General features: G+C 41.3%; 1 protein-coding gene across 9 annotated transcripts in view; it reads left to right on the forward strand.

Annotated features, from left to right (window-relative positions):
- Positions 1 to 12,792, forward strand: part of ST7 (suppression of tumorigenicity 7) — a 262,668-nt gene that overhangs the window by 8,504 nt on the left and 241,372 nt on the right. For 8 of the 9 annotated variants that reach the window (XM_042970436.1, XM_042970442.1, XM_042970450.1 and 5 more), the window contains exon 1: positions 5,187 to 5,831. The exons of the other annotated variant lie outside the window; for it this stretch is intronic. In XM_042970436.1, coding sequence (XP_042826370.1) covers positions 5,681 to 5,831 — 151 coding nt within the window. In that variant the 5' untranslated portion in view covers positions 5,187 to 5,680. Of the gene's footprint in view, positions 1 to 5,186; positions 5,832 to 12,792 lie in introns of those variants that run through there. 9 annotated transcript variants of the gene reach the window in all.

The raw sequence follows: 12,792 nt of genomic DNA on the forward strand, positions 1-12,792 counted from the left end.
AAAAGAAAGTATACTATTATCATTTCTACACTATTTAACCTATAACTGAAAAACCAGCCCATCTTAGACTATCTTCCCAAGAGTAAAGATATTGATTATAATAGTAAGGAATAAATAGAATAAATAAAGAGAGTGAGTAATACTGTTACCTCACATGATTGGTTGGCCTAGGAAACAAAGGATCAGAAAGAACTTTAGAAGGTTTCTTAAGATATATATTTCTGGTCTTGTTTTTTTGAATATATGTGATCTCTCTGCTATCTCTCATATTTTTTCTTTTTAATCTCACTCATCTTCTAGTTTTCTCTCCTGAGTGTATTTCAGCAGTGTAAAGAAGACTGTAAAAATTTCCAAAGGAATATTATTTTTTCTTTGAAAATGAAGTACTGTCTCCACTGGCTAGAGCAGGATTTTAGGGTGAAGATAGGGTTAGGTTGCCTTCAGATTCTTTTTTTTTTTTAAGTTTATTTATTTATTTATTTGTGTGTGTGTGTGTGTGTGTGAGAGAGAGAGAGAGAGAGAGAGAGAGAGAGAGAGAGAGAGAGAGAACAGATTCTTTTTACAAGGCCCTGATCATTCTATTTTGCATTCTTGCTATCAGGATTATTTTCTGTATCAAGAAACCTTGTCTTTTTAAAATAATATTGGTTTTTTAAAACAGATTAGGGATGCCACTAAGTATTGACATGTCTGTGAAAGGCTTTATATAGAAACTAAGATATATTTTTTAAGGAATAGGGGAACGAAAGTAAGTATGATTATACTCAATCATACAATTTCTAAACCTAGTCATTTGTCAGTCTTTCACTGTAAGATGACAATGTGTGTGCATGTATTCTTTATACATACAATATTACATCTTGGGGTCATTCTCCCTAAGTCTTTTGATATCTAACTCATCTTTCCAACTATATATGGATAGTTAAAATTCCATCCTTTCGATATCTCTATGAGAGAGTATGTTGTCTTGAAGAAGTTAGAAATGGAAAATTCCCTTCCAAGCCTATTTGTCTGCCCTACTGGTTTTCAACACTAAACTAGATTGGAGTTGCACTTATTCAGTTCTAAAGAAGTCACTAAATAAGGGTAACCAGTTAGTTAGGGTGTTATTCATGAATATAGGGTATTGACTAATTCATAAATTCAACCAATGAGCGTGGGTGAGTTTTTGTTTATTTTAACCAGAAACTGGAGTCAGAACAGTTATTTATTTTTTAAAAAAGTTTTAACTGTTTTATTGTTTTGTGTTTATTTCTGAGGTATATTGACATACAATATCCTATTAGTTTCAAGTGTACATCATAATGATTCAGTATTTTTATACATTATGAAATGATCCCATACTAAGTCTAGTTATCCTCTGTCACCAAAGTTATTATGCTATTATTGACTATATTCCCTACACTGTACATTACATCCCAATGATTTATTTATTTTATAACTGGAGGTTTGTACCTCTTGGACCTGTTCACCTATTTCATCTACCTCCAACCCCTCCCCGCTCTGATAACCAACAAGTTGTTTCCTGTATTTATGAGTCTCTTTCTGTTTTGTTTGTTCATTTGTTTTGTTTTTTAGATTCCACATATGGGTGAAATCATTAGGTATTTGTCTTTTTTTGCTGAATTATTTCACTTAGCATAATACCCTCTAGGTCCATCCATGTTGTTGCAAATGGCAAGATTTCATTCTTTTTTATGGCTGAATAATATCCATTGTATACATGGATATATACATATATATATATGGATTATATATATGAACATCTTTTTGATCCATTCATCTATAGATGGACACTTAGGTTGCTTCCATATCTTCACTATTGTAAATAATGCTGCAATGAACAATTGTATTGTTCTTGTATTTCTTTGTGCTTGTGTTTCTTTGGATTGGTGTTTTCATTTTCTTCAAATAAATACCCAGAAGTGGGATTGCTGGATCAAGAACAGTGATTTCTTGCATTGTAATCCCAGATGAACTCTGAAAATCACTTCCAAAAATAGATTCTTAAACTTATAAAAAAGTATAAACCTAAAGACTATAACAGCCAATATATGCATATACACTTGTAAACACCACTTACAAACAAAAGACAATAGAGAAATGATTTTAAAGAACTTTTTTCTTATTCAGCTCAGATATTTTATCAGACTAAGATACACATTTTAACCAAATGTATAAACTGATTTATGAGGAATTTAGGAGTGTGTTGTTTTTACATAATCCCCAGAAATTAATGGTCATTTAACTCCTATCATACAACTATGGGTAGTTACACCTGGTGGAAGACCAAATCTTAAGTTTTACCCCTGAATTAAATCTAAGATTAGTATTCTTTTTTTTTAATTTACTATTCTAACTTTTTTTTTTTTTTAATTTTAGAGAGAGAGAGAAAGGGTGCGAGTGGGGGAGTGGGGCAGAGGGAGAATCTGAAGCAGGCTTCATGCGTGGCACAGAGCCTGAGGGAGGTGGGGCTCGATACCGCAACACCAGCATCATGACCCCAGCCGACATCAAGAGTCGGCTGCTCAACCGACTGAGCTACCCAGGTGGCTTTATAAAATATAAGATTTGAAATTTCTTTTCATATGATTGATTTTCATTCCTTTATACAACACTCATAAGCATTTACTGACCATGTACTATGTGCCAAACATTAGCACTATTTGTATTAGGAGGTAAGAGGACTCAAATAAACAATAATAACATATTACCTAATATTAGGGGCCTCAATTTATTATTAGAGAGGAAAGATACTAACTAGGCATTGTGCTAAGCATTTTCAGTAGTCATCTCATCAAACCGTTCCAAAAGCCCCATGTAATAGGTACAAGTGTAATCCATTGAACAGATGATGAAACTAAACTGGCTCAGGGAAACTCAGTGACCTGTAAAGAGCACCCAGGTAGTGAATAGCAGGACCAAGAATAGAGCCCATCATTGTCTGGCTCCAATCCTATGCTTTAACAGCCTGCCGTAAGCTTCCTGGTGTTGCATCTCAGGAAAGAGACAGTGAACTCTAGGAGGCAGGAGGGAGCTGGTGTCACAAAGGAGGTGATATTTTAAGTGCATCTCTAAATAAGCTGTCATCAGGCAGTTTGGGCAGGAAAGAAGGTTGGTGGGAAGAACATCACAGAAAAGTATACTACAGGCAGGTCCTGTGGAGCAGGAGGTTGAAAGGCATGAAAGAGCAGAGCGTGTATGCCAAAACTTTGGTGGCATGAAGAGTGTGTGCCCAGGATGGGAGATGAGACTGAGTGCCCTGCAAACCTTGAGTGCCATCTGGATTTTATCCTTGAGGTGGGCATTGGAGTAGGAGTAGGAGTGGAGTAGATAGGGCCGTGAAGCATTTTAAGCAGGGAATGAGTTTTCAGAATTGTACTTTTAAAGGTAACTCTGGCTGAGAAGTGTGGAAGAAGGCGGAATGAGCCGGGATGAGGCATGGCGGTGGTGGTTGTGATGGTGGTGCTAGCGTTGCTTGTGGAGAAACCAGTGGCAGGAAGCCCACACATTTTTCTCTGTGAGGGATGATCAGGTTATGAGACTAAAGGCTATTGCGGGGGAATAGAGAGAAGTGACAGATCGGGGACAGCCCTTGATGCCCAATTAAATGTGGAGAGGAAAGGAGGTGAGAGGGACTCCCGTGCCTTCTGGGGTTGGGGGTGATCCTCAAATTTCTGAATTGGGGAGCTGGAAGGGTGGTGCTCATTCTGTGACAAAACTCTAGAAGGAGGAGCAGTTGGAGGTGAGTTTGGATGTGATAAGCTTGGGGTGACTGTGAGCCATTCCACTGGGAGATAGTCAAGAGGAGGCTAGACACATCTGGGTTGTTGTTATTTCGTGAATGGTTCTGCTCAAAAGAGCCACCCTTTACCTTTTATTGTTATCCTGCCTATCCTACCAGTCACCAAGGCCTGTCAATTCTGCTGTCTTAAATAGTTCTTTAATGTACACCTACATACATCTCTGAATTGATCATTTGGATTTGTGGGTGTGTGTGATGCCAAATGACAGTAAACACCTTTGTGTTTCTACAAGGCTCTGCAAAATCAGATCTTCTTCAACTTTCTCTCTCTACACCGTTCCATGGAGAGCCTGCATTTCAGCCACACTGAAGCAGCCACACTTCCCAAGGGATCGTGCTGTCTTACTCTTGTGTCCAAGCACAAAGACATGTCTCCAACTCCAACCCCCATTCCTGGCTGAACACTAGGGAGAGGCAATAATGAATAAGACAGGCTGATCCTTCAGGAGGACCTAGTAGATAATCAGAAAACTGTGGCTCATCAGAAAACTGTGGCTCATCTGAGTCATATTTATATCCTTTCCTTGAGGTTCACTGACAGCAAAGAGCAAGGCCCCAGGACGCTCATTTAAAGCAAGTAGGCAATTCTGTAGAGAATCTGGTGGTTACTTCTCATGACATAAAATAGGTGGTTCATGTACTCATGTTGCTTATTTCTACTGGAATTAGTGAAAATGTGAGAGTAGTTCTATTATGTATTATGCCATAAATACATCCTGTATGCAAGAAGTTAAAGAAGCTTGTTTTATTATAGAGAAAACTACAACTAGGCAAAGCAAAATTTATCATAAAATATTCTGCTGAATACTCAGAATTCTAAACATGTCTTGGCTGTAGATTGGATAACCTGCAATTACTCTATTACTATCTAATGCACAGAAATTGAAATTATTTATGGACAGAAATAGACTTTCAACTTTCATTTGGTAAAGGCAACATTTTATTCAGTCCAGACAAAAACATTTATAATAATCTTACTCAAACTAGCCCATTTAGAACAAGCCAAAATTATCCCAGAAAATTGTTTATATTAAAAACAGGCTGAGAGTTGTTTGAACTGTGAACCTCCCCCTCCCCCCCCTCCCCCAATTAGAGGATAAACATTCTTCTTGTTAAGATTTCTTTGGAAAACCCCTGTGCTGCTCCAAGGAAGACAAAACAAAGGTAAATAGCGTGTGCAACGGAAATCTTGCTTAACAGCGTGATTTATTTTCCAGCCTACTAACCAGTGACGGGAGCACATCTATCTTTTCCCAACTGCCCTGAGTTTATTCATCCCTCTGAGTCTGAATTTTGAAAACAAGGAGTGGAGTGTAGAGTTTAAGACCTCTATGGGTCGATGTGTGGCATTCATCACACTGCAACTTAATTTTGGCTCGAGTTTAGGGTAAACTACTAGATCGCTTTGTGCCTCGGTTTCCCTGTCTACAGAATGGGGACTGTTGAAGGGGTTAAATGAGATCCTACAGAGCTTGGAACAGTGCCTGTCATATAGTAAACCCTCAACATATGTGAGTTATCATTATTAAGAGTTCCCCTCCGCGCCCCAGTTGGCCTGTCTTTCTAAATATTAGCACAATAAATATAAATGGCATCAGAACGTGAGGGGGCAGGGGCCACGTGATCCCTCCACGAAAGCCACATGTAGGGGCCTTCAGAGAGTTAGCAATAAGGCTGGAAAAGGAAAGGTAGGCGCGTCCGTGGCCCGCGCGATTTCCCGCCGCGCCCGCGTCCCGGGCGGCGGGCGGGCTCCGGGGGCGCCGGGCCACGGCGGCGGCGGCGGCGGCAGCGGCGGCGGCGCGAGCGGCGCCTCCGGGCCGGTGAATCATCCCGGCAGACACCGAGAGCCGCGGCAGCAGAGAGCAGCGCTGAAAAATGGCTGAAGCGGGCACGGGCTTTCTGGAGCAGCTCAAGTCCTGCATAGTTTGGTCTTGGACTTATCTCTGGACCGTGTGGTTCTTCATCGTGCTCTTCCTGGTCTACATCCTGCGTGTGCCCTTGAAAATCAACGACAACTTGAGCACAGGTAAGGCCGGGGCAGTCGGGCCCGCGGCGCTCGCCCCTCCCCCGCCCCGGAAAGTTAGTGCAACTCGCGCGGGGCCGCGGCTGGCGGGGGCGGGAGGCCGGGCGCGCGCTCGGGGACGCGCCGGGGCCCGCGCACCGGACGCCCGCGGCCACCCGCCGAGGACGCGGCGCCTCAGGTGGCCGGGCCCGGCGGCGGGGTCCGAGGAGCGTGAGGGGGCGGCCGGCGGCCTTTCCGGCCCCGCGGAGGTGGAGCCGCGCCGCGCACACGCCGCGAGGCGGGCCCGGCAGGCGGCGTCGGCACCGCGACCTGATCCGGCCGCCCTGCCGGGTGCTCGTCTGCAGGCGACAGAGAGGATGGGAGTCGGGAGCGAGGGCGTTCCCGCGGACGCCCCCTCGGGTGTCTGCGCGCGGACCCCGAGGTTCCCCTCGGAGTTAGACCGTGCCTTTCCTCACTGCCTCTCTCTGCCGAGGGTGCCGAACACCCGAAGTGTAGTCGCGCCGGGCGTCTCTCCCCAGGCGCCGGCACTCGGCCGGCGGAGGGCGCCTCCGTGGGGGTGCTGCCGGGGGTGCCCAGCTCTGAAGGCCCTCAGCAGGAGCCGAGCCGGGACCCGGGGGCTCGACTGTCCGGGCTGCGCCCTTGGGGGTCCGAATTTGAGCCCCCCGGCGTTGAGGGGCGGGGCGGGGTCTCTGTGACTTAGAAGGGGAGAGGGATACCTTGTTAGGGGTATGGATGACGTGTCGGGTTACCAAACGGAATGTCAGAGGGACAAGGAGAGACGGGAAATCGAATTCGTGATGGTTTTAAGTGCTCTCTACCCTTCTCTGTACCCTCTCCCCGCCTGCCTTAGGCTCTGGTAACTAGCCTGTCCCGAATCTTTGATCCAGCTCCGCATGCTAAGGAAGTGAGTCCCGCATGTCTCATACCCACGGTCGTAAGTGAAGGTGATTAGAACAGGACCTTAATAAATTGGCAGCCAGCCGACTGAATCCTTAAAAAACAGCCACAAAGAAAATCCACACCGACAGAAACACTCCAGGGACAATTCAGAAACACAAAATATATTTTGAAGGAAGGGTTACGGTCCTTTTCGAAGTCTGGAAATAGTTGTGGGACTAAAGATAGATAGGCTTTTATTATTTAGTTAGTTAGTTTGGTTTAGTTTCGTTTCACAGTACTTTGGAGAATCCTTACAGCCCAGAATATGTATGTAATGGATATATTTACATACTGTTGGAGTCCAGGTCTGGTAATGCATTTTCCTGTGTGTTGTTAACTGCACTGAAACAGTTTTTAGAACGTTTGAGATAATCTACTCATTTTGTTAGATACTTGTGCTTTTAAATTCTAAACCTCAGGCACTTTGATAACTGTAACATGAACTCATGTTCATACTTACATTTGTTTCATAGTGACCCTGGGAGACAGGATCCTGCACCCTAGAATCATCCTGCCGTTTTTAATAACTTTTGCTCAGCCTTTGGATTTAGTCATCTCAAAGACCATGGCTTTCTGGCTATTTTTCATTTAGAGTTGCTGATTGTCACAATACATCTTCCCTGTTTTAGGCGAATATATCTCCAGGATACCTCTAGTCCCAAAGCCCTGTAATTTTGAGAAGTTATTTGAATATATGTGGTAAGGAAATCCTGTATTTCTTGATAAATTTGATTTTTTGTCTTCCCAGAAATTTATTGCAGGATTTAAAAAAATGTGAACATTTCCTATTTAATACAACTTTAAGATTTGTGTTTTGGAACACACATTTGTATACCACATTTTTAAAAAAGTAGATTAAATAATCATCCGTGTGTGTATTTGTGTGCATGTGCCCATAAGTGCCATTTATCAATCCTCTGTGCAGAACAGGCAAGAAGCAGAATACCTATTGGGAAACGATGTAGTTTTTAAGGGAGAAAATACTGTAGTTAGATCTTCTCCCAGCAACTGTGAATCTGGCATGTCTACAAATACCTTTGTTAATTTGTAAAGGGTTGTTGCTCTTTTGGGCTTGTAAGCGATAGAAAATGTGAAGACGTACAGGCCTTCAGGGCTGGATCTCATCAGATATATGATGGAGGGAGCCTGAGGCTGTTTTCTGTAGTGATGCTGGACTTCTGTTTTCAGTGTGGTTTTATGCACATTTTAGTCATAAAGGAAGGTAAAAGGAGAAGCATATAGAGACAACTACCTCTCTGCTATTTTTGTGAGAAGATGAGGAAAATGGGGACATTGTCCTTGCAGGGAGAGCTAGTGGATTCTAATGGGACTCATTTTTCTGTTCCTAAGTCCTGGTGCTTGCTCTTCCTGTGGCGGTGAAGGCGAGTATCCCTGCGGTTGCCACTGAGTCTAGAGCTGCCTTTAGGGAGCTGTGGGTAGCACAGGCCTCCTTCCTCAGGGATGGTGAAGACATCATCCCAGTTGGGCAGACTGGTGAGGCAGCCAGGAGCCCAGGGCTTCCATGACACAGCCCCAACTCTGTACTTTGTGGAATCTGGTAAAAATGTTCCGGAGTTGTTTTGGATATCTGCTTGGCATGTTCTTAATAGAGTGATTACCAATGACAACTTTAATATTTCTGACCTCATTTGATCTGTTTTTTGATAAATGTGCTTTGTCTGATTTGCTCTTTAAAAAAATTTCTTGAATGCCTCCAATGCATAGGACAATGTGACAGGTGCTATCATGGGGAAGATCTACAAGTTTGTAAAACTCAGGCAAAATTAGCAGTTTCCCACATGGGAAAAACTTTCCGTAATGCAAAGTGAAGCAGGGCAAGGCAGGGGGAGCTTTTTTTGGACTGAACTTTGGAGCATGAAGAGAATTCTGTGGTTCTGAGTTGGGGATGCAGAAAGTAGTCCTTCCAAGGTCAGATTCAGCTAACTGTGAATCATGTGGAATTTAAAACAATGAAAGAAAAAGACTTTAATGAACAATGATACCTTTGTTGCTCTTCTATCATGTATGGTTTTCCAAGTAAAAATACCTTTAAGGTTCTTTTTATGGTGTGCCCGAGTTCCATTGTTCTACTTCCTTACTACTACCATGTGGGTTTACTTGACCTTCACTGCATTGAGCCTACCTGTGCCATTTAAGGATAAAGTTCAGAGAATTCCACATAGGGAAAACATCACATTGGCAATGAGATCTTGCAATGAAAAATGAATTTTAAGAAAGATAAGGGAGAATACAAACATATTAGAAATAGCACACATTGGTTAGCTTTGATAATTGATTTTTTTTGATGCTCTGCCCTTGAGTTGGCTAGGAGAATGTTAAAACAGTTTCCTATGATTTACTGAAAATAGAATGAACTTTTAACATGATTTTTAAAAACCCCAAATTATGTTATTGCTTGTCAGTTTTCAGGTGAATTAATATATTAAAATAATGGTTTTTCCAAAAGGGCAGAAAATTAATTGTTGATAGGAGCAGTCATGTAGGGTATTATTCAAGAGAAACAGTGGAATAGATTAGTCTTTAAAAAGTAGCACAACTTTATACTGCAATGTTGATAGCACTTTCTCATCTACTCTGTGTTCTGAAATTTTGGATGCTGAATTTAAAACACTTTGCATGGTAACATCGTTTCTTAAAAAGGGCACCTTTGCAAGTTTTGCACCAGGCAGCATACGTGATTTTCCATTTCTTTTTATGTTTCCTGAAAAGCAAATTTTCAAAGGCTTTTGAAATCCTATTTAATTCCTTTTAGAAAACAAGTGTAATAGTCTGACCTAGGCTTAAGTTTGTTTATAACACTTTTTTTTTTTTTTGGTGTTAATTAAGGTGGTAAATACAGATGCAAAACTCTTGTATTACTGAGCTGAAATGAAACATAAATATCATGTAGGTATAACTCAGTTTTGAGTATTTTCATATTGGAAATAGTTGCTCTAAATGTAATTAATACTCTAGATTTCTGGTCTCAAAGGCTGCTTGCAGTTAATGTAGGTCTTTTACCCCTACTGTGCCTGTTGTCTAAAATGTTCTCCCCATCTGTAAATCCTACTCATCCTTCAGGACCAGCTTGCCTGCTGCCAGATGATCCTTTCAGCTGAAGTGCTGTTATCTGAGAGGCATGTTGGCAGATTTTACCTTGCATGAATTATTGTTTTGTGATTCTAATTCTTTGTTTTCCAGTATAATTTCTTGCACATAGGAGTAGTTCCTTACCATTCATTGGATGAATGAATTTCCAGGTTGTGGTGTACCCAGTGGGTTGGGATTGGAATGATTAAATTGATTAAACACGTTAGTGGGTATGTGCCTTACTTAAATTTTTAGCTTCAGATCCAGGTCAGAGGTTGACACAAAAACTTAAATTCTGTGATTGGTCATATGCGTGTGATTCATGGTGGTCCAGTTCATGAACGCATGAAAGGATAATTTTCTAATTAATGTCAGCTTTGAGTTTAGGATATATCCCAGACATTTTAGTTGTCCTTACTTATTTTGGAGACATTTCTCTCAGCCATTAATGAAGAAATATAAATGATACTTATTTTAAAAAGATTTTTTAGGGGCGCCTGGGTGGCTCAGTCGGTTGGGCGTCTGACTTCAGCTCAGGTCATGATCTCACACTTCTTGAGTTCGAGCCCCGCGTCTGGCTCTGTGCTGACGGCTCGGAGCCTGGAGCCCGCTTCAGATTCTGTGTCTCCCCCTCTCTCTGCCCCTCCCCTGCTCATGCTCGGTCTCTCTCTGTCTCAAAAATAAATAAAAACATTAAAAAAAAAAAAGATTTTTAAAAATGTTTTTTATTTATTTTGAGACAGAGAGAGAGAGGGAGAGAGAGGGGGTAAGGGGCAGAGAGAGGGAGAGAGAGAGAATCCCAAGCAGGCTCACACTGTCGGTGCAGAGCCTGACTCAGGGCTTGATCTCACAAACTGTGACATCATGACCTGAGCTGAAATCAAGATTCCGATGCTTAAGCAACCGAGCCATTGGTGTCCCAGTGATACTTTTTCTTTAGGCCCTCAGTTTCTGTACATGTACAGTGATAGTTTTATATTCTTTAAGATTCTTTCTAGCTCTAGGATTCTTTTGCAGTGTCTTGGGATAAATTTCATTGAGTGTAGAAACAAGCAAATACATGGACTTAATATATGTGAACATATATATTTAGTGAATATATTTTTTCTGGTTTGAACTCTAAATCCTGCTGTATACAACTTCAGGTACTATGCAGCTTCCTTCAAAGGCTTTCCATCTCACTGAAAGTAAAGTCCAAATATATTCTGCCGGCTTACAAAGTTGGATGATCTGACCCGTTCCTACTCTTCCTTTCTGAACTTCTACCACTCTTTCTTGAGATCACTCCCTTCTAAGACATGTTGTGATTTTTTTTCTTTATTCTTCAGCATACTTGCTTATTCCTGCCTTATGGCTTTTGCACTAGCTGTGCCCTCCCCCCAGAATGCTTTCCTACTTGATTTTTGTACAATAGTCTTAACTATTCCCATCTCTGCTAAAATTCACTTCTTTTGAGAGGTTTTCCTGATGACCCAATCTAAAATGACCATCCAGTTACTGTCATATCACCGTATTTGAATTCTCTGCATAGCAGTTAGCACTGTTCACTATAGTTCTTATCTGTTTATTTATGCATTCTTTTAAAAAATTATTTAAATTCAAGTTAGTTAACATACAGTGTAGTATTGGTTTCAAGAGTAGAACCCAGTGATTCATCACTTACATGTAACACCCAGTGCTCATCCCAATAAATGCCCTCCTTAATGCTCATCCCCCCCGCCACCACCTCCCTTCCATCAACCCTCTGTTCTCTGTATTTAAGAGTCTCTTATGGTTTGCCTCCATTTTTATCCTATTTTTTCTTCCCTTCCCCTAAGTTCATCTGTTGTGTTTCTTAAATTACACATGAGTGAAATCATATATTTATTTTCCTCTGACTGACTTATTTCACTTAACGTAATACACTCTAGTTCCATCCATGTTGTTGCAAATGGCAAGATTTCATTGTTTTTGATTGCTGGGTAGTATTCTACTGCATATATATACCACATCTTCTTTATCCATTCATCAGTCAATGGACATTAGGGCTCATTCTGTAATTTGGTTATTATTGATTAGCTTTGCTATAAACATTGAGGGGCATATGCCCCTTTGAATCAGCATTTTTGTATCCTTTGGATAAATACCTAGTAGTGCAATTGCTGGGTCATAGGGTAGTTCTATTTTTTAACTTTTCGAGGAACCTCCATACTGTTTTCCAGAGTGGCTGTACCGGTTTGCTTTCCCACCAACAGTGCAAAAGGGTTCCCCTTTCTCTGCATCCTTGCCAACATCTGTTGTTTCCTAAGTTGTTAATGTTAGCCATTCTGACAAGTGTGAGGTGGTATCTCATTGTGGTTTTGATTTGTATTTCCCTGATGGTGAGTGATGTTGAACATCTTTTCATGTGTCTGTTAGCCATCTGGATCTCTTCTTTGGAAAAGTCCCTATTCATGTTTTTTGCCCATTTATTCACTGGATTATTGTTTTTTTGGGTGTTGAATTTGATTAAGTTCTTTATAGATTTTGGATACTAACCCTTTATCTGATATGTCGTTTGCAAATATCTTCTCACATTCCATCAGTTGCCTTTTAGTTTTGTTGATTGTTTTCTTTGCTGTGCAGGAGCTTTTTGTCTTGATGAAGTCCCAATAGTTCATTTTTGTTTTTATTTTTCTTGCCTCCAGAGATATGTCTAGTAAGAAGTTGCTGTGGCTGAGGTCAAAGAGGTTGTTTCCTGTTTTCTCCTGTAGGATTTTGATGGTTTCCTGTCTCACATTTATGTCTTTCATCCATTTTAGGTTTCTTTTTGTGTATGGTGTAAGAAAGTGGTCCAGGTTCATTCTTCTGCATGTCGTTGTCCAGTTTTCCCAGCACCATTTGCCGAAAAAAAACTGTCTTTTTTCCATTGGGTACTCTTTTCCTGCTTTGTTGAAGATTAGTTGGCCATGCATTT

This window comes from Panthera tigris, chromosome A2 (genome assembly GCF_018350195.1).
Source record: "Panthera tigris isolate Pti1 chromosome A2, P.tigris_Pti1_mat1.1, whole genome shotgun sequence".
NCBI lineage: Eukaryota > Metazoa > Chordata > Mammalia > Carnivora > Felidae > Panthera > Panthera tigris.